Here is a 21,813-nt window from a genome sequence, read left to right as displayed (position 1 = left end):
AGAAAACCAACCCATAAATCAAATGAAACCTAATAATCTTTTGAATTCAAACTCGAAATCAACTTGAAAGCAAGTTCGATTTCTTACCTTTAGGAGATGGTTTCGCTATTTTCTTTAGCTTTTCATCTTTCTTTTTCGCCTGTTGATTTTGTTTCTTCACCATTTGTGGTTGAAAAATTAGGTCAGATTTTGTAGCAGTGGTTGAAATACGCAACCATAGAATAAGAGAAGAAGGTAAAATCGAGAAGATGATGACGAATACAGATTGATTTTGAACGATTTTGGCTAAGGGATGAGCAGATTGATTTTGAATGAATACAGGAGCGGATTGATTTTTGAACGAACAGATTGATTTTGAACGAACATGAGCGGAGGTTTTAAGAAACTTTTTCCGTTAGTGGGTCGTTTTCTTTCTCAGTTTCTTTTGGGTTGAATTAGGGGAGGGTAGTTTAGACAGTTTATGATATTTGGGGTTTTTGTATCACTTTTGTTTGGATGGGTTTTTTGTAAATGGGTTATAACCCCTTTGGGGTTATAACATGCGGAACGAAAAATTAATTACAATATAGTGCACATATTACTTCTTCTAACGAAAGTTTGAACAGTCGGGATTTTAGTACCTTAGTTGCTTCTACACTCTGTTGATCCTCAAAAGTTCACATATCGTCATTTATTTTGCTTGTTGGATAAAGTTCACATATCGTCATTTCAAGTGATAAATCAATTTATACTTGGCACGCACTTTCTAGGTTTGTTGTTGGAAATTTTGCTCCCTGTATATTATATGACCTCCAACTAGGTCTTAGTGGACACAGAAGACCACGAAAATATAATTATCACAATCAGTCGGAGAGGGTTTAAAGAACTCATCGATATCCCTAAAAATTGTCGGAAATAGTAACAATGAAACAACAAATGTTAAATGAATCTAGCAATGAAAAATTAATTGACCGAAATGAACATATAATTTGACACATGAGTGCAGAGCCACCTGCCTAGTAAATTGCCCTAAAACACAATAATACGCAAGTACGTCTAAAAAATGAGTAATGATATATACCAGAACGGAGATGTGTCCAGGATAAAACCCCCGATACAAACTACTCAACTTTGAACTCAACTTTGAACTCAACTGGAGGGATTAGTAGGTGAAATATATACACAAACACACAATAAGCGACAAGAGATAGGATAGTAGCCTGCTCTGGTTCATTTTGAAATAAAGAAATCTTTTTTTTTTATAGGCAGTGAAAATGGATTCGACATAAATTGCTTTTGGTAACTTCCTCATTATAGTCTTTTTAGAAACTTAAAACTTGTTTTAATTTTAATTCGTTTAGGAATTTAATTTTAATTTTAATTTTGGTTAATTCATGCATGTGTATACATGCAGGTGGCATGGCCGGTGTCCCACGCCCTCCCATGTTTGCGTTTCACTCGCTCATAGAAAAATTGTTTCTTCAGAGGAGCTTGAGCTTTTAAGTTTGGATGATTGAGGGAGGGTGAGTCGACTCGGTTCATCAGTGAGTTCTAAATCCATGTCCATTGCAGATTCTTACGACGATTCTGACTCCTGAAGGAATGTAGGCGCGGTTTGCAGTTATTATACCTGGACCGTGGTGTTGTGAGACCCAAAACACACGTGGACCAATGATACTACTCCAAAATTCCTTCCACTAGTAACAGGCAGGCTAGACTATAATGAACACTGTTTTTCACTGATCGACAAACAAAACAACGATACGGTAGACAAGATTTCTGAAAACTAAAACAAAACATGGGCTACATTTTTAACTTCAGGTTTCAGCATTAACGTTTCTCCAAGCAATACATCTTATGCACAACATTACAGTGACAGGCAAGCAAATAACTGACAAGGAAAAATTTCATAGACCGAAGACGAATTTCTATTATATTATCAAGAATCTGGCCTCAGAAGTATTACATAAATGGGCCTTGAATTTACTTGCATGATTGTTTACAGCAATTCAATCTCAGTGGCATTTCAAGTTTCACGGTGCATTATGTTCTCTAACTATAACGGGGGGGTATTCAGCCTTGCACATCCTAACCTGTCCATTAAAGAAAGAGAGAGAGCTTGAGAGTCAAAAGGTTGTGTTCACTATAAAGTTGATCCTATTTGATTTGGCAGCAAGCGATTCCTTGATGTTTGAAGTTGATTCCGGTCCCCACCCACAGCCACAGGCAGATTAACTAGTTTCTTGTCATCATTCAGTACTGCACTCCAAAAATTAAAACAAACAAAAAAAATTAGTCTCCAATGAAATGTTAAACTGGAAAGAGATGGTTACTTTGAAACTTAAATCAAAGGGAAACAATAATCATATTACTGTTTGGAAGATAATTAGCATCAGATGCAGGATTACGGTTAATCTATAAGAAAATTGAAGCCTATGGATCACTAGAAGGGTAGTGTAGTAGCAGCAGCAGATACAAACAGAAACTTGCACATGAAGATAGGATATTCATTTAAAACGGTCAATAGACTTATGACAAGTAGTTCTAATAGTAAATGCGCAATTTCCGTCAATCAGAAGACAATCTGGATCTGGATTTGGAAAACAAACTACTTATGCTCCCACTAAGCTAACACGCTATATATGGGGGGGTCTAAACAGCCTTGAATTCCAGGAAGATGGATGGATGACTTCCACAATATACCCTGCAGGGCAGCGTGAGAACTGAGCTTTTCCAAGTGCTAGAGCCCGTGAAGGGCTTCTGCTTCCCCTTACCAACTTCCATCACGAGAAACCATATACACCATAGCACTCCCAAGTCCTAACGACACACCACACACAAAATTACACATTGCATGAATAGTTACCATACTACACCCCTACTGGAAACAACGAGGGTAACAAGAAAGTGCCGTCAGCAACTACATAGAATCCATTGAAAGTATGTCAGAGCAAAGGAACCCTACCAAAAAAAAGACACCAAATTTTAATATGTAAATCTCGTATCAACACGAATGAGTTAACAAAAGTTGTTTTAGATTATACACAAAGGCACAAACAGTATATTCCTAGTACGCGCAGCAATGTGGCTTCCAATTAGACATCCTTAAACAGTAACTAGAGTAAAATAGCTAACCGCAACCTAGAACAAATGGTTCAACAGCTCAATCTAAAGAAGCAACATTTCTGCTTTCTTAAGATAGCCACGATGATTATGGCCAAAGTATCAAGATGTTTGACCTAGATGTTTTATTTTTGTAGTTTTTGTCAGTAGTTTGACCTATATATTGTCTATCTGAAGGACGGTAACTCCTAATGTACATGTAAGGGAGAAAAGGAACTACCTGACACTCTACACGACAAAAATGGTTGAAGATATAATGACAAGAGCAAGAATCAAGATGGCTGTAACATTTAAGTTTATTGAACTGGAGACCTGCAAAAACAAAGACACTCAAGTCAGAAAGAATTTTAATCAAAATATAATGAACACAAAGTTGGAGTTGAGCAGGAGTACCTTTTGAGTTGGAATGTACAGTTGCTTTAGACAGAAGAAAGGTTTTATCCTCTTCTCCGACAATTTTAAAACATCATCATAACAACAACTTGATAAATCATCTAATCATGTTCATAGGAGCGAGCACGTAATAAAGATAATCCACAACAGTATTTTAGATTGTAACTTGTAAGGATATTACAGGAGATTGAGATGTGACAAAGTTGAAGACAATCAAAAGACAGTATTCTTTCATCATGTGAAAGCTGATTTCTTCAACCTCTCTTACAGAGTTAACTAAAGATTGAACAAATGAAAACAATTAAAAGACATAATTTTAAACTTGAAGAAATGAAATTAGGCATTGTTTCCGTCTATTGTTGTTGCTCCTGCATTCAGCTGATCTATTTCCTTTTCTAGAGATAAAGGGAAATCCAAACAATGCTGACATTTAGATGCTGCAATGCTTCCCTTATGATCTTCCCCTTAGAAGAAGCAATAATGCACTAAATGCAAATGCCTAGAATACTTGTGAAAGGGATTTTCTTTGCCATGTTAGATAGATGAAGAAGAAATACCGGTCATCCACCCATCATAAAGCTGGCCAAGAACTTCACAGCATGAGCGCTACAACATAGCCATATACATCTGCTCATTCTCGATTCGGTCACAACTGCGCACACAAGAGCATGTCTCATCACCATCATCATAACATATAAATGTATAAAGTATAATGATAATAACAACAAAACTGAACTGTTACTCGATATGAAAAAGGTACCAATGTATGCGATTTCAGTGTTTTCTGGAAGAGTATAAATTATGTTTGTTTCTAACCTTTTAAAGCCACAGCATTTGAGGATAAGACAAACATATCAATGATATAAACCACAGACGAAGGGAAGTCCCAAACCTGACGGAAAAACATTACACCAAAATATTAGATAACGAATCACACAAAATGTGGACGATCATTCCTGTTATACTAACTACGTAAATTTTTACCATCATGGCTGCGAGAAAGATCCTCATGTAGCTAGAAATGAAGATAGCCAGAGATATGTCTATGTACCTGCAAGTGACAAACAATGATAAGCAGGGAAGAAAACAGATCAGTTGATTTACGAGCTCAGCACTATGCTTAAAAATTGCACAAGTAAAATCATTTGCTAACGGAACAGAAACTAGTTCACCTGGTGGCTCCAGCAGATGCAGTTTGAAGAATCCTTGTATCCACAAGAAATAGAACATAAAAGAAGACAAAGTTTACTAGGAGGACATCTATCAGCATCTGTGATAAACATACAAAACCAATATTTTTATAGCAGAAACAGTCTGATTCAGTGGTAAGAAAAAATTCATGTTTAACTAGCAGGTGCTCAAAACAAAAGAACAAACCTTTACACATATCAAAGAAGATGAAATAGAGTTCAAAGACAGACTCGAATCTTCCTTCAAAAGAAAATTCCTGTCTTGAGTCAATAAGAAGAAGAAAAATTACATCAGTATCCCAGAAATTAAAATTTAAGTAAAAATGTTATTGTTGGAGGAAACGTACATCCATCGAGAAGAAGATAAAGGATGGCTGACTTCCACAATACACCCTGCAGCAGGGTAGTGAGAAGTGAGGTTTTGCAAGTGCTAGAGTAAAAATCAAGCGTTTTTCTATAACTAGTGGGTAGAGTATCGCTGCAATTTCTTAACACAAATTGCATTCATTCATCAATACCTTGAAATCAACAGGGTGAAGAGTTGGTGCATTAAGCAGCAAGTGCCTATAAGCTTTGGTTTTGTGCATGACCAAATCAATGAGTAGAATCTGCACACAGAAAAGTACATTTTCAGAATGTTAGTAAATGAAGTTCCCAAGAGATTGGGCAATTCACTAAGGGAACATAAAGTGGGTTAGGTGTTCATTTACCATGATCTCACATTCGATGTATTCGTCAGCGACTACTTTGCAATTCCCCTGGTAAATAAGAGATCCCGGTAGAAGGATTATATAAAAGCAGTGAATTAAAAAAAAAATGTTTGAGAAGAGATGTAGTTGGCTTCATACACATTTCATCAACCGAATATTTCCAGGTGAGTATTGAATAAACAACAATTTAATCTTACAACCACAATGAATGCATCTGAAATTCATCCTCCCAGACTCATCTTTCTCCTCCTCCATTCTCCAAATCCGATTGAAATATCTGCAAATACCTGAAATTCTATGAAGTGATAAAGAAACTAAACAAATTTATTGACTCAGATTAATTTTTTACCGACATACCTACTAGATGGATATATGAGAACACGGATGTAGAAACTGGAAACCCCTCCTCTCCTTGTTCTAGTGAATTAATTTGAGTGTGGAAAGCAAAAACATGCCCTAGATTTGTTCTGATTGATGGGAACAACCATCTGTCTGTTTGTCTGTAAACTGGTTTTAAACGGGTACTCATGAGTTGGTCTTGGGCCTATACTAGGCCCACGGTGTGGATGTGATTGTTCGACCGGAGGAAACTCAGAAGACTGTTTTTAGGCATACCACTTTCTTTCTAGGCATACCAAGTGAAGACAAAAAGGAATGTCAAATAACAAAATCAGAAAGCTTCTTAACCAAAATTTTTTATAATGACAAATCTTCTCTTTATGTATTAGTGTATTAGTGATTAAAATTTTTGTTTAGTGATTAAGATAATTTTCAGATTCAATGGAGGGAAAAAAAATTATTGAGAAGGAGAGAAGGAGAAAGTGAGAAAAAAAAATTTCTTGATTTAATGGAGGATGAGGAGGGTCATTCTTCATACAAAAAACCTAGGAAAATACATATCAACTACAACAATGATTCCCAAATGGCTGATTTCTTAGATTATGAGAATGATTTTACACAAACTCAAACTCAAGAACAAACTCAAGGTGATGAACAGTTCGGCTTACATATATGAGCCGAACCGATCCCTTGATGAACAGTTCGGCTAGCTGAAACTGTTTAGGTATGCACCGAACATATATTTTCCACTTCCAACCCATTTGCTAGACACTAGTTCGGCTTGTATAAAAATTTCCTAGAAAGCCGAACCTATTCCTGAGAGTTCTGGAATAAAAAATGTTAACGGTTCGGCTTATATAATGAAAATCGTATCAGCCGAACCCACCTGGATATTGACAACTAATGAACAGTTCGGCAAGCTGGAAGTGTTATTATAATGAGCCGAACCAACTAGTTCGGCTTGTTTAAAAATGTCATAATGAGCCGAACCTAATCCTGGGTGATCTGGAAGAAAAATTATGTGAGGTTCGGCTTATATTGAGAAAATCGTAAGCGCCGAACCTTTTGGTAGTACATGGTTCGGCTATTTACATAAGTATTATATAAGCCGAACCTGATCATTTATATTCCTGATAATTGTTGGGTTAAGAATTTTGTATTGGTTTGGCACATAATGTGAATATCGTAATAGCCGAATCTCGTAAATGTGCTAGGTTCGGCGCATATTGTGATTATCGAATATGCCGAACCCCTATGCATTTTTATCTGTGACTAGGTTCGGCTTGAAATTTCATGTCGAACTGTTCATATACACTTACATGAAGCTTTTGTGAAGAACAGTTCGGCTAAAAACGCAACTCAGTTTTGAGCCGAACCCAACACCGTAACCGTCATTTAATCGATGAAAAACAGCAAATAAGAGATTGGGTTTGTAAAACTTACTTTCTTATCCTCATTTACGGAGTTGGAGATGCAGTTGGTTCAATTTCTGGTTCAATTGGTGGTTGATTTTCAGTTTCTACACCTTCATCTTCAATTGGTTCTTCTTCTTCAATTGATGGATTAGAAGACGATTTGGTTTGCCTAGTCCCTGCTTTTCTTTGTACGAGTCATTATGTAGTTGAATTTAATCGACGATCAAATTTTTGCGAATCGATAATTAATCACGGTGATGAATTTTTTTTTCGCGGGAGGGGAAGAGTTCGGCTAGAGGAGCAAGAAGAAGAGATGTTAAGGGAAACTGATTTTGATTTTTTAGAAAACTGATTTTAGATTTTTGTATTAAGGGTATATAGGTAATTGAACTACCCATAGGATACCCCTTATAAGGTCACCCAAGATGGTACTATCATTTTGTATGCCTAGAAAGAAAGTGGTATGCCTAAAAACAGCCTTCGGAAACTCCTCTAAGGCGCTGTCACTTGCGATCTCTGGTTTTGGTTTTTTAGCTATCGACATTCCTTCAACATCCCTTTTGTATTGGCATCACGACATCACAATTTCCTCTCAAGTGACTTCTTGGATAAAATTGTTTGCCAACAGTTAGTTTGGACGATATGGCTATTTTTGGCTGCTGGAGTGAAGCAAAGCTACAAACACGAGGTTGAATGTATTCATCGTCTCCAGTGGAAACACGGTTTTTGTGATCAATTTTTTTGAGTTTTGCGATATTCTTTAGGGGTTGGCTTTTGGGATTCACGATAACCTGTTATCTTGTCAGACGTTACTCATCCCCAAGTTGAGGCCCATTTCTCTTTGGTGTGGCAAACCAAAGAGTTTGCCAGCTGGCAAACTGGCCTGGATAATAGTTTTGTATTATTTTCAAACTTCTTCTCTCCTGCTTTTCTTATTTTAACATTACTTTTACTTCATACGGATCCCACCAAATATATTAAGAATTTGCCATGCCTTAAACAACCGGCCTGATTATCAAAATAGTACCAAGAACAACTGGTATCTCAAGTCCAACCAGGACTTGCTTTACCACCAAATTCTAACTCCACGAACCAATATGTAATTCCTCTCAAGTCCAACCAGGACTGGCTTGAATGAATTTTGCATTCAAGCAGTACAGGTTGACAAAAAAAATAAAAAATAAAGTATGGTGTGGATTGTGCCTCTAAAAAAATGTTGAGAATTAGGGCTGGCAACGAATGACCGATATCCGGGATCCGTTTCCAATTATTCGAGATCCTATTGAATTTTATCCGTTATATCGGATACCGGATATCCAAATCCGATAACTTGTCGGATATTTCCTTCTTAACCTATCGGAAACGGATTGGGCTATATCCGATTGATTATATCCGATATCCGATAGGGTTGGGGTGTACTAGTAATTTTTAAATACCAAGTCTACTAGACTAGTCGAGGAGTCGAGAGAAGAGAAGACATTTCCCTTTTCTTTTCTTCTTCTATTCTCACTATGTTATCAGTCTCAGTCTCGCTCCCCCCTCTCGATTAATCACTCGGTTCTCACTTCTCCAATAATTGATCACTCAATCAGGTATTGATTCGCTCCCCCTCTATGTTGTTAATGATTTCTCTTTTAATATGTTCGATTTCTGTGTTCAATTCTTATGAATTAGGGTTTATGTGTTGCAATAAAAAATTAGGGCTTCTGTATGGATGAAAGATTTAATGTGGGTTTAAACTGAACTGGAATATTGATAGTTAGGGGTTTGATTTTTCTATATCAGTTCGATCTAAATCCCCCCCTCTTCTAGGGTTTTCACTTTTTCAGTTTCATGGTTCATGAAATCTGGGCTAATCTCAATGTTTGTTGCAGGCTCCCAAGAAAGGTGTTAAAACTCCAGTAGCAGCAAATAAGAAGAATGTAAGTGGTAATCTCCAAGTGTTAGTATTTTGATTAAAAAAATGATGTGAAGTTTAGCCACATGTTGTATTCTCATGTTTCTTAAAGCTTCTCAGTTCATGGATGGCTTTATGGATGTTGTGGCTGTGTGATTTGCAGTTCAATTTGTTTGTATTGAACCTTCAGCATGTAATAAGAACCATAGGTGTCTTGGTTATGCTCTGAGTTGTTGATGTTAAGTACAAAAAATGTGACAGTACCCATAGTTTGTTTGCTTTAGCTTTGTGTAATTTAAAGAATAATTAGGGATCCGTGTTAGAATGTGTAGATTATAGTTGTATTATAGTTGTATTTCAGTAGTTCAAATCTTGTTATGTCACTACAGCTAAGTGAATAGGAGCTTATAACACTTACAGCATCAAGCAATGCTGCCTTGTGGCTTTCAGATTTTTAATTCACTTTTATAGCTATCCGTTGTTGTATTGACATGGTGTCTCTGTGGCCTTTTTCTCCCAGACCACCAATTGTTTGTCTGTTTGTCATCTGTTCATCTGGGATAAACTCGATGTTCTATATTTCGTGTACAGAAATGTTGAGTATTCTTTCTTGTCTTACAGTACTTATTCATTTTCTATCTCAAGCATATTGAACTCCTGTGTATGCATACAGCTGGCTAAACAACACACAAAACTTCATTAAGTCCAGAAAGATAGCAAGGGATGTGTTGGCTGTTCCGGTGACCAGTGTAGCATCAGAGTCCATGTTCAGCGATGGTGGAAGGGTTCTAACAACACACAAAACTTCATTATGTCCAGAATTAGTCCAAGCATTGCTATGCTTAAGTGATTGGCTGCCAGACTTTTTTGATGCAGGTAAATCTTCTTTTCCTTTGCTTAGTTCTTTGTTAAAAATTGAGACTAGATATCGATTTTTTGAGTGACAGCCTATGCATTTTGTTTGCTTACGCTCTTCATAGTAGTGGTATATCAGGTGAATTTAAGCATTGGCAAAGAGGAAGCCTTAATGGCACTTCAGGATGTATTTTGGTATATGCAAGTATTTTGTAGTTACTGCAAAAAAGCTATAGTGGAAGTGCTCTTGAATCTTGTAATGTGAATGACCTAATACAAACAGCTTCATATAACATAAAGACTTTCTCAGACTAGTTGAGATGATTTAGATTGGGTAAGGACAATGTCTTATGTCAAGTCCAAGTTATCATGAAAATTTGTATAATATAGGCCAATTTTCAGACTAGTACAAGGATAGAATATACAAAAGGGGAGACAGTGATTCAAGATTTATTAGCATTCTTGCATTTTTAAACATTGATGTAAGAATGAGATTCCCTCAAATATCCCCTTGACTAAGGTCTGGCAATATTCAGTTCAAAATATTCAGCTCAAATTTGCTAATGTTGAGATCCTATTACCAGTTTTAAATGAATGCTTGACTAGGCCGATCCTGTAGTTTCGACTACTAACCATCGTGGTGTTCTGATTGTGGTTGTTAAGTGTTAGTTCTCTACCTTCATTGTCGCTCTCCTATATCTCTCTCCACCTTGTTACCTCTGTGAATTTTTAGATTGCATATCTTTTGCTTGGTTAGCATGTGGGTGTGTGTGTTGCACTGTTGCTTATAGTGGTGAAAGCTTTGAGAAACTGAAATGTTAGATGTCAGAATTTTCTTATCAAGTGATTCTTTGTGATTTGTGAATGCGGATATGGAAATCATGAACTGAAGTGAAGTTGATGCAATGATACAACATGCCAGGAAGCCAAGCAAGATCACACTAAGTTACACTACTCACTAGCGTGTTGACATTGTTTTTTTTTTTTTTTTGGCTTTGTTGTAGCATGCTGTGTACTTTCTTTTGCATTCACTAGACTGAGAGTAAACTCTTTAACTCTAACCATTGTGCTTGTGTGGGTTTGTACTTTTCACTGAACATTTTGAACTTAAAAAGACAAAAGACTGTTTTTTTCAAGCTTTTAGTCTTTTTCCTAGTTATCGGATTTTTATCCGAATCCGATAGCTTAACCTTATCGAATTGGATTTTTTGATATCCGCCGGATGTTATCGGATATCCGATAATTCTTAACCTTAACTTTATCGGAACTGCCAATATCCGTCGGATATTTATCCGTTGCCAGCCCTATCAATATTCTCATTGAGAACATTGATGCCGACAAAGAAAACGACGACACTACAGACAAGATCTCTGATAACCAAGAACATGATCTCCTAAGCAAGTGGTAAAGAGGCTGATTTTTTATCTTCAAAAGGTCTATGTTTCAGGAATGCATTTCTATGTTACCAGAACAACTAACCATTCTGCAAGCAACATATTATCAAGAACAATACGGTAATAGACAACAAATATTTGACAAGAAAACATATACCCAATCAATGAGCAAGGGAGGCATCACGAGCTACAGAAACATAATCTTCAATGTCAAAATAGAATTCTTAGCTGACCAAGAGAAGGAACCAACGATAACAAATGAAACAAAGATGACAGACAAACAAGGAAAAGGTATCCAGTTCTCATGTAAAAGAAAGCAACAAGGTAGTAGATATATTTACTGCAGGAGGTATATAGTCAATAACAGCTAAAAGAAACACATAAAGAGCAGGATTTTTTTTTACCTCCTTGCAGCTTTAGTAGTAGAAACACATAATCAGACAGACTTCAAGAACTTTCTCTCCTCCTATACTTAGGATAAGATTCTCATAGGATCGAGAGGAAGCACAGAGTAGAAATTTCAAACATAACATCCATTAAAGTCTTAAAAGACAGGAAAAGATCAATAGACAAAAACTACTTATAAAGAGCGGGTTGCGGTCATTCTTCTTCTTCTTCTTCTGGGAGATCCTTTACTTCTTGAGACTGCCTCGTACACCAGGGCGGGGTTTAGTTGGATCTATGGTAGGAGCAATAGTGGCGTGCAAATTGCTGATCTTAGTGTCGTCAAAGGGAATCTTGGGGTGCCTAGATTCATGATGGATCTGCATAGTTTTGACATCAGGAGCAGTGATTTTACAGTGAGGACACTCATACTTGGCATGTCCACCTTTAGTTGCTCCAGTACGGTCAACTAGTCCTGCTTTACCGCCTCCCCTGTTGGTAAGAGCTGCATCCTGCTTAGCCTGGATCTCCTTAGCTGTATGCTTCTTTGGCTTTGCCTTTCCTGTCATGTCTGCTACTCTAGTTCTTGAAACAACACTAGTTTACAATCCTTCCTGAAAACAAACAACAATTTTCACTTAGAAACCCTAGTCCCCAAATCCAAACATATACTAATGATTAACCAAAGATTCACCAAAGATTCAGATAACAGCTACTATGTTAAGATAAATTCTTGCAAGCTCAATCTCAATTCAACATCTGTGATAACAGGCAATCGGAATCTTTACAAACACATCAACTTAAGCGGCATATTTAACAGCAAAACAATATCTGAGAAAAATCAAAGACATACTTTTACATCCATGCTGCTAATATCTTAAGAGAAATACTAGCAAGCTACAGCTCAATACAACATACGTTAATCGGAATTCTTACAAACACATCCACATCTAACTTAAGCAGAGTAGTTTACAGCAAAATCAATATAAAGAAAAATCAAAAAATCAAAAAAAAGAGAGATGTCTCTCTGTTGGAATTAAAGCAGTAATAACATCAGCCTCATAATCCACAAACAAATCTACATCAGTATTCATTTTTCACAGGAGCATCGATAAGAACAATTGGAAAGAAAAAAAACTCAAACTTATCTCCATTCTTTTAGAAAAACAAATTTGGGATTTCTTTTTTTAGAATTAAAAATTGTAATAGGTTCAGATCATCATCTCATGTGAAGCAGAAGAATAATAAACAGGAAACAAAAAATTATTAGAAAAAGAGAAATCAAACAAGAAAGAGATGAGAGAGCAGACCTGATGAGAGCGAACTTAGCTTTGATCCGCAGCTATCTGTCTAGGGTTTAATCGAGATGAAGGGGGAGGGGTAGATAAAGAAGGTTTTCTTCGATTAAAATAAACTTCATATTCTCACTTTTATCCTTACTTTATGTCCTAAATTACAACTTTTGTCATTTACATATGCTGCCGAAGCTCAGGCCCAAACCCAGTCACATTCTGGTTGTGGTGATCACATAAAATGGAGATGCAGGAGGTGGTGTAAAATCTATCATTCATTTGGATGAATGATGGGACTTTAAAATTACAGGGAATTGTCAAAACCCAGACTCAGATTTACTAGAAATGTTGGTGTATATATCAACAAAAGTTCCTCCGGGAAACTAAAATTTTTCAAACACAAATTGTAGACAAAATTCAGTACTTACTCCATTAAAGAGAACATAAACAACTGTAATTTCACTCATCGACAGTACCATACTCTATACTTGACAATACATAAAATCAGATGCTGTAAAACTTCAGCAGCTTTAATTGGCAGTCAACCATAGCACAGCAAGTGACTAGAAAGTTAGAATTCTCTTCTTTACAAGTAACAAAAACCATCAGAGAAAACAGAGGTCTAAGTGACTTTTTCACAGCACGCAAATCCAGTTATGCATTACCACATTGCTTTCACCTTCATCCAATCCCCCACAGCAACTGACATCTTCACCTGCAATCCAAGAAAGGCCACATTAAGGAAAAGCAGAACCATCGAAGGTAGAGCTACATTCTTAAAGAAGAAATTCGAGTACTCCTATAGACAACAAATGTCTGCGCTTTGTAAACCCTAGAAAAGGAAACAAGCTCTACTCCCGAAAATAGTACACAGATCACCAATCCTAGTAGTACAAGCTGTGTACTACTTTTTGGAGCAGAGATTGTATCCTTTCTCATTTTCTAGGCTTTTACACGTTGCAAGCAATTTCTTCTACACTCGCGCCTAGCAGATAAGATTTTCAGTTTGGCTCATCAATGTGACAAGCTTGGTTTGAGATGAGTGCAACCACATCACTCGAGATATATAAAAAGAAGAAAAATATATATTGTACTCCAATGACAAAAATTTTTTTTGCCATTGCCGGCAAACTTGGTTCAGCATGTAATAGACTACAAAATTTCCCTAAAAGCACGGAGTAATTGCAAGTCTACAACTGCAGCATTTTATCAATTTTCCTCATCTGAACATTTCTTAAATGTCCAAGTCCCGATCCATGGGCACGTACTGAGCACGGGATTTTTAGCTACACTCACAAATGTATTAGTCAAATGGGATGCCAATTTCAAGTTGATTTTGACAAGGCTAAGGCTGCTAATGACCGCTGAAACTAAGCTACTGTGGACAAAAAGTGTAACAAAGAAGGTACTGTATACTTAAGAAATAGAAAATCAGATGTTGTAAAACCTCAGCAGCCTTAATTGGCAGTCGTATAGTACAACAAAAGATTTGTGCCACTTGAAATAATGTATGAAGCATGCCTCACAGACAGATAACGAGGTATTCACACCATACATACCTCAACCTTCCTACTACTTATTCTCCTTCTGATCAGTAATTTTAGTGCTGGCGCTGGCACTGGTGCTGGCGTTGCTCAAGGGTTTTGGTACGGGTTGAATCCTAACGTAAGGATTCCTTGTCAAAGTCTCTCCTTTTAAAGCAGCTACATACCGGTCGTTTGTGTTCTCCTTTCTCTGCAGCTCCCCAAGGTATTCTGCAAGTCTCTCCTGATTCACTTTCCCCATCATCTGATCCACAATTCCAAAGAAATGAAAAAACAACCTTTTATATCACTCATAGGGACACCACGCTCTCAGAGCACAGAATCAGGGAAACGATTCTGGTATAATGACGAAGTTTAAATTTTCAAATGCAAAGCAGTATGTTGAATAACTAAGTTGAAACGATCTATTACCCTTGTTTACCATATATCTCAACCAAGTACAGATACAAGAACAGGAAAGAAAGAATTATATCCTAAATTATAAGCTTATAAAGACTAAACCCAGCAACATGCAACGGTGAACAATCCAAGGGTATAAACTTGAGAAACAAACTTCAGAATAGGGAAAAAGAAAGAAAGAAACACAGATAAGGCTCAATTGTGTACAACGACAATGGGTGCAGGGGAGCGATGCACCTAATAATAATATTCATAGGTGATAACTGATAAGAGATATAATATGCTAGGAGAACGAAAACAGAAATTTAGCAGCATAGCCTCATTCAAAGAAATCAAGTAGAGGGCATAAATCTGGAATTACACCAGCTCACAGCTGCACTAGATACCTTTGTAGTCGAATGATAAAGGTATTATAATGGCTTTAACCTCATACCTGTTTCATAAAATAAAAAAGTATGCTCTAACACCGACATGGGACTCTTACAGGAGTTGATTGTTATACATCTTATGCAAGACTATTGAAACTACTTGAAAGGGGCAATGAAGGATGAATGAGTAGATTCCACAAGAAAAACCACCTAAGTCAATACATGATCAGTGAAACTCCCAGCTGAAATATATGCCTGTATCTGTATATGACATATTTTATCAAGTCCATATCCACCAACAACAGGAGAAACGTTGGAATCAAATACTTATAAATTTGTGTGTAACAACTAAAACTTATTGTATGTACACTAATGTCCAGGAATTAGCAATGTCAATATGAGCAAAATCTTTCGATTTAAACCCAAATTTGGGCAAAATTGAGGTTTTAGGTTAGGGCAGAAAAAAAAAGAAACAAAATCCAAAATCCAAAGTGCTTGGTGTTGGACAATGAAATGAATCATTAACAATAGTCTTTGGTTAGGTATGTGATTCTTGTAACGAGAATCAATCAATCGAAAGTGCTGTGTGTTGGACAAATAAATAGAATGCGAAATTAGAAATTGTAATTGTAAAAAAAGGATGGATGGATTACCAGAGAATCGGGTGAAGCATTTTTGCGAAGTTGAGCTTCAAGCTGAGGGTTAGATGAGTTAGTCAACTGCATAACACAGAATCCGATGACACCAGGTATAACACCGCATACGGCTGCGAAGGTGAAGAAGAATGGTTTTGAAACCTTAGTCTGCGTTACTAGCCATCTCCATGCCGGACTCTTCTCCCACAGCGCCTGTGACATTTCGACCGATCTCCTCTTCTTCTTCCTCTGAGCTCTGAACTTTGATGGATGATTTCCCCCTTTCTCTCTGGTAAAAGGCTTTTAGTATCTTCTTCTCTCTATATGTACTTAGATTATTCGAACACTCGTTTTACACCTCCTTCTGTTTTTAACGGACGGGATTGGCCGATTGGGGTATGCGACGCCTGAATCTGAATGCTAGATTTTTTTCTCCGTCTATAAAAACAAAGAAAGAAAGAAAGATTGGATAAGGAGGGGATAGAAAATGATGATGGCCACGAGACCAACAACCACCACCTTTGCGTTTGGATCTTCTACTGCAATTAAGCAGCCAATTTCATCCTTCAAAAATCATCACCAAATTAAGAAGGCTAGTACTACGTCTTCTTCTTCTTCTTCTTCTTCTTCTTCTCAAGAGCAAAAGAAAGAGGCAGTAAAGGAATTAACAACTAGTTGTGGTAGAAGAGACGCCATTACAAATTTTGGTGTCTACTTGGCTGCTGCAACCTTATTTTCGCAGTCGCAGAATTCACAAGCATCAACTGTTGACTATACTGTGACACCGTCTACGATAAAGTAGTCGGAGTTGGTCCTCAACCTACCAAAGGCCAACTCATCAAGGTATGTATCTATGATGTGACACATTTTAAGAAACTACCACTGGCTAGTTCTATAATTGAATTGACTAATTCTATGAATGTTAGTTTGAATTGGTACTGGCCTGCAGGCACATTATGTTGGTAAATTGGAGAACGGCAAAGTATTTGATAGCAGCTACAACCGCGGAAAGCCTCTCTCATTTCGTGTTGGCGTTGGTGAGGTACTACTGCTGCTATCTTATCAACTGCTATGTAAAGGGAACTCACATTTTAATCAGAATGTATAAAACTACTACAACTTACAGGTGATTAAAGGATGGGATCAAGGAATTCTAGGCGGGGATGGAATTCCGCCCATGCTCCCAGGTAGAATTTTTGTATCAATATAAGGCTTACTGCTTAGAAATTGGAGTAATTAGTGACTCATTTTTGTTGAATGTCTTAAATTTGAAAAGGCGGTAAACGTAGCTTAAAGCTTCCTTCTGACCTTGCATACGGCATGAGAGGTGCAGGCTGCAAAGGAGGTACTAATACTTATGTTGTCGTACGTAGTGGTGCTGGTAATCAACGTACTCATATCTATGACTTTGCAGGTACCAATTGTATAATACCTCCGAATTCAACACTCTTGTTCGATGTTGAGTTCATCGGCAAGGCATAATCTAGAATCTCAAGTCTCAGACGACACCTCAACTGATGTTAGAGAAGGGAACCAAGTGTTCAGTTATCCATTGTCATAGGAGTCAAAGCAATTCCCTCATTTTTCCGAGCGCAATCACTCTATTCATCTGATCCTTTTATGTATAAAAAATAAGTTTTCTACAATAAAATTTACAGTTAATCATCAAATTAAATATTCTCTTTTCTTTTCTTAGTTCAGCTATCCATAATATTCGTTAATGACATGATTTGAAATTTCCAAAACCAAGTACTGTGGATATATTTCTCGGCTGGCCATTTTAAAAAATACCGCCTTGAGAAGATATCCACCAGCCACTTCATGAATAAACGAAATGGGAATGCAGCAGCACTGGATACATGAACCAAAATACTTTTTTTGTTGAAATAATATTTTTGAGGCATATACATCAGCGGATACATGAACCAAAATACGACTGTATAAACTATTATGCATCATTTATAGTGACTCTAAATTTCGTTATGCATCTTTTTTTTTGAATGATATTTTTAAGCATACACTATCTCTGTTTCAGAAAAAGAGATGCTTCCACAATCTCATTTATGCCTAAAAATAGGTCAAGTAGAAAAAGTGAAAATATCACTTTTTCTGAAACAAAAAATTAGTCAATACATAAATCAAAATATGATTGCATAAGGTGTTATGCATCCTTCGTGGTGGTTTGCATAATGGTTATACATTCAATTCTTGAAACGGAGGGAGTACATCGTCTTATTAGTTGCAACGAAAAAGTTAGTTGATGCGTAAATTAAAATATGGCTACATAAACGGAGCGAGTCGAAACAGTTAGGAGTAGCTCGCTCATTTTTCCGAGCTTAATCACTTTATTCATCTGCTTCGTTTATGTATAAAAAATAAGTTTTCTACAACTTAATTTATAGTTAATCATCAAATTAAGTATTCTCTTCTTTTTAGTTCAGCTATTCATAATATTTGTTAGTAACATGATGTGAAATTTCCAAAACCAAGTATGATATATATGTTTCTCGGCTGGCCATTCTAATAAATACAGCCTGGTGAGAGTATCCACCGGCCAATTTATGAATATATGAAATGGAAATTCTCTATGAATGCAGCAGCAGGCTGGCACATTGTCTCGGAAAAAGAGAAAAATATAAACTATATCCACTTATTCGCAAACTGAAATTTTTTTTTTATTCTCAACACAGTTTTCTAAATATAAAGTTATTAATTATAAACTAAAAATAAATAGAAAAGTCAAAAACAAAATCTTAACCAGTTATCTTTATGAAAGTTTTACCTTAGTGTAGCACTGTAGCTACTAACGAGGCAATAAGGGACCCAAGACCATAACAATGGAACATCCGCTCATTTTTACATGTTATGCGGTTTTATTGGCAAGTACTTTTACATAAAGTATTATGCAGCCCAGTATCCTATGTTTGATTGCATAAACTGTTATGCATATTTTTGTAAGGCATAACCTGTTATGCTTAACTTCCGCCCATTTCTATGGAAAATCATTTTGAATTTTTTGTTCGAAAATAAATTTGATATTGATGCTTGAACTCATATTTTACAAGCTTTCCAACGAGATAAAAATCGCAAAACTCCAAGGCACGGTTGTTAGATATGTTATAGTTTAGTTTGCTTAGAGCATCCACAGTGGGCGAGTATAACCAAAAATTTGGAATGAGATCGTAAAGCAGTGGGACGGAGTAAAGATCAAATCCCAGCCAAAGATCAAATTCCAGACCATATTTGGTCGCGACCAAATCCCAAATCCTAATATAGTCGGGCGTAAATTTAAAGTACGCTTGTTGTTGGGCGTAAATTTAAAGTACGCTTGTTAACGGGCGGAGATTTAAATTACGTCCGATGAAAATTCAAATTAAATAAATAAATAAAAAATGAGGCGTAAACTTAAAGTACGCCTGTTAACAGGCGTAAATTTAAAGTGTGCCCCATGATGGATTGGGCGGACATTTGAGTGACGCCCGATGAAATCTTTTTGGGGCGGAGATTTAAATTACGCGCAACCAAATTTTAATCTAGACCGTTGCGTGACAACACGGACTAAACCCAAAATTTGATCTTTTTTTTGATCTTTGATCTTTGGTTTTGATCGCACCACTGCAGTTTCTCTTACCAATTATACCCCAAAAAATTATGAATACCTTGAAAAATTGCTTAAACTATTATGCATACTTTTGAACGACTACAAAACCTATTATGCATACTTTTGAAACACAACATCACCTGTTATGCATATATTACGCTTATTTTAGCATCTTATTGGTTTTGTGAATAAGTACTTTTATATTGGTGTGTAACCTACATTTAACTGCATAACATGTTATGCATTATTTGAAAGACTGGATAACATCTTATGCAAAATTTTGAATGACTGCATAATCCATTATGCAAACCATTAAAAAACAGCATAACCTATTATGGGCATTTTGAATGACTGCATAACCTTATATGCCTAATTTTAAGAGAATGCATAACTTGTTATGAATACGTTTGGAAGACAGCATATATATCCCATCATGCATACTTTTGAATCATTGGACGACCAGTTCTGCATGCTTACTAACTTGATAGTGTTTATGTGCATATGTTAATCTCTATATCATATCTTATATCTTTGATTGTGTTTATATTTCTTTTGTTAGCAATTCTTAATAGTAGTTTAGCAAAATTAAGCTCATCTTCAAAATCACCAAAAAAAACTGATTTTTACTTCCTCGGGGTAATGAAGATATGTGTTGTAACGGAGCAAAAAATCTTCGGTTTCAGCTCACATATGTAATGCACCTACTCCTTGATGGCTACTCGCATTGAGAAACTATGCTGCAAAATTTCGCGATACATTTGTTCATGCCAAACAAATGCTCACTGATTTGCTTCACTTAACATGTGTTTACAAGCACGATACTTTAAACGTAACTCCACTAATCTCTAACTTGTGTCTTTACTCTTTGGTAAGCGTGCAAACCCATGATTGATGAGATTTTTACAGTGGTAAGAAAATTTCATTGCTCAGACTTGTTGAGATTTGATTCTAGATTTAATTTTAATTTAAGCTAGCAAATATATACAGGACAATAATAATATTTGAGAAAAAATGGGACTCAAGATTCCACCAAACTTTATATTCATGCGGTTCAACTATCAATTCTAAATAATTATAGCTCATATAATAAAGATTCATTGACTCTGATTTTTTTCTTAAAGTAGATTTTGAAAGTAATGATTGTAAATCGAAAGCATGGAACATCAAAACACTTAAGATAAGCATGACCCATCAATTGAAATCACAAGCATTCAAAAACAAATCATAAAATTATATTGATGATCGGTGCAGAAAGTCATAAAAGAATGTAATAGAATTACCACACTCGTGAAATTTGACTTCCTCCGTCTTCCCAATGATGGGGTTTAGCTCCACATGGTGAAAACACTCTCTAAATAATTTTTCATTGTTCAAATGGTGTTTTGAGAAAACAGAAAAATTACAATTTTTATAAGCATTGTAGAATTCAATGTTACAGAAAACAATAAAACTCTGCAATTGTCGTTCAGCTGAAAATATGCGACAGTTTATTAACAATTATCTGTTATTATCTGTTCTTCGGGTTCTTTCTATCTTTCTGTGCTGGTGAGAATTCTCCGTGCAACTCTGATTTCTCTTTGCTAGTGCCCCAAACTCCCTTTTAACACTTCACCCCCCTCTATGATTCACCAGAACCCTTTATATATGTCCAACAACCCAAAAATCTCCGATTTAATGCAAATATTATTTTCTTCCATCCAGGAGAGTTCACGAGAAGTAATTTCATGTTTTTATCTCTTGAACGCATCTTCTGTCAATTCTCACGCGATGATTTGAAGCTTACACACTCAGATACGTTGAATACGTGTTTCAGAGGGAGTTAAACACTCCTAGGCCACATTAAAATTGCCAAAATAACTCAACAAAAAAAAACAGAGATATTTTTCACCCATGTTTTAGTCAAACAGGTTAATCCCCCATCTAACGTCACTGCCAAATCCGATTAAAGTTCCTTAAAATTGTGTCCAAAATTTCTCCCACAGAAGTAAAGAATATTTTCATGTCAAAAACGTTTGAGTGGTGAAGATGAAAGGTGCCCCTATCCAAAACTTTGTGTTGCTATCACCGGGGTTGCCCTTATATAATCATGGGTGCCTTTAGTAATTTATTGGGGTGCCTATAGTACTTCCTCTCGGAGGTGTAAACTTCACTTTTCGAGCCAATTTTCTGCAAGAATTTATTTCTCCCAAAACACCTACAAATACGTAAAATAGCAAAATAAGTATAAAAATTGGTATTAACAAAACAAACAATTGAGATCAAATCAGACACAAAAATGTGTCTATCAATTACCGA

At 36.3% G+C, this 21,813-nt stretch overlaps 3 protein-coding genes, 1 long non-coding RNA gene and 1 pseudogene across 7 annotated transcripts; 2 read left to right on the top strand and 3 right to left on the bottom strand.

Annotated features, from left to right (window-relative positions):
• Positions 1-3,626: 3,626 nt before the first annotated feature.
• On the bottom strand, positions 3,627-5,874 carry LOC113313782 (protein arv1 homolog). 2 transcript variants are annotated; one of them, XM_026562573.1, is made up of 10 exons: positions 5,753-5,874; positions 5,534-5,672; positions 5,396-5,443; positions 5,204-5,293; positions 5,033-5,078; positions 4,873-4,946; positions 4,668-4,765; positions 4,480-4,546; positions 4,312-4,387; positions 3,627-4,147 (listed from the first exon to the last, which is right to left on the bottom strand). In XM_026562573.1, exons 2-10 carry the CDS (start codon positions 5,648-5,650, stop codon positions 4,056-4,058), a joined length of 708 nt encoding a protein of 235 aa, XP_026418358.1. In that variant the 5' UTR covers positions 5,651-5,672; positions 5,753-5,874; the 3' UTR covers positions 3,627-4,055. The 2 variants fall into 2 exon arrangements, with proteins under 2 accessions (XP_026418358.1, XP_026418364.1); XM_026562579.1 differs by having other exon boundaries at positions 5,534-5,682; positions 5,753-5,861.
• Positions 5,875-8,430: 2,556 nt separating this feature from the next.
• On the top strand, positions 8,431-11,037 carry LOC113335824. Of its 3 annotated transcripts, none has more exons than XR_003353520.1 (4): positions 8,431-8,741; positions 9,024-9,071; positions 9,720-9,922; positions 10,041-11,037. It is a non-coding gene; the product is annotated as an uncharacterized LOC113335824 (long non-coding RNA). The 3 variants fall into 3 exon arrangements; XR_003353519.1 differs by having other exon boundaries at positions 10,030-11,037; XR_003353515.1 differs by having other exon boundaries at positions 9,720-11,037.
• A 536-nt stretch (positions 11,038-11,573) lies between these two features.
• Positions 11,574-12,293, bottom strand: LOC113313774 (protein METHYLENE BLUE SENSITIVITY 1-like). The gene has a single exon (XM_026562560.1). The coding sequence runs from the start codon at positions 12,246-12,248 to the stop codon at positions 11,928-11,930; it is 321 nt and encodes a 106-aa protein (XP_026418345.1). The 5' UTR covers positions 12,249-12,293; the 3' UTR covers positions 11,574-11,927.
• Positions 12,294-13,345: 1,052 nt separating this feature from the next.
• Positions 13,346-16,192, bottom strand: LOC113313767. The gene is made up of 3 exons (XM_026562554.1): positions 15,936-16,192; positions 14,531-14,759; positions 13,346-13,686 (listed from the first exon to the last, which is right to left on the bottom strand). The coding sequence occupies exons 1-2, from the start codon at positions 16,137-16,139 to the stop codon at positions 14,544-14,546; spliced, it is 420 nt and encodes a 139-aa protein (XP_026418339.1). The 5' UTR covers positions 16,140-16,192; the 3' UTR covers positions 13,346-13,686; positions 14,531-14,543.
• Positions 16,193-16,387: 195 nt separating this feature from the next.
• LOC113313757 lies at positions 16,388-17,587 on the top strand (annotated as a pseudogene).
• The last annotated feature ends 4,226 nt before the right edge of the window (positions 17,588-21,813 follow it).

The sequence above is a fragment of the Papaver somniferum genome, chromosome 1, assembly GCF_003573695.1.
Source record: "Papaver somniferum cultivar HN1 chromosome 1, ASM357369v1, whole genome shotgun sequence".
Taxonomy (NCBI): Eukaryota; Viridiplantae; Streptophyta; class Magnoliopsida; order Ranunculales; family Papaveraceae; genus Papaver; species Papaver somniferum.
The sequence above is the reverse complement of the archived record's forward strand: the minus strand, read 5'-3'. Positions and strand labels throughout refer to the sequence as shown.

What these genes read in the sequence shown, in the direction of transcription:
- LOC113313782 (XM_026562573.1), bottom strand. Translation starts at nt 5,650, where the DNA reads ATGGAGGAGGAGAAAGATGAGTCTGGGAGGATGAATTTCAGATGCATT. An exon ending in ATATTCGGTTGATGAAATGT is followed by an intron (nt 5,444 to 5,533) that starts GTATGAAGCCAA and finishes CTTATTTACCAG; the next exon opens with GGGAATTGCAAAGTAGTCGC. An exon ending in GCATCTGCTGGAGCCACCAG is followed by an intron (nt 4,547 to 4,667) that starts GTGAACTAGTTT and finishes TGTCACTTGCAG; the next exon opens with GTACATAGACATATCTCTGG.
- LOC113313774 (XM_026562560.1), bottom strand. Translation starts at nt 12,248, where the DNA reads ATGACAGGAAAGGCAAAGCCAAAGAAGCATACAGCTAAGGAGATCCAG.
- LOC113313767 (XM_026562554.1), bottom strand. Translation starts at nt 16,139, where the DNA reads ATGTCACAGGCGCTGTGGGAGAAGAGTCCGGCATGGAGATGGCTAGTA. An exon ending in ATGCTTCACCCGATTCTCTG is followed by an intron (nt 14,760 to 15,935) that starts GTAATCCATCCA and finishes ATTGTGGATCAG; the next exon opens with ATGATGGGGAAAGTGAATCA.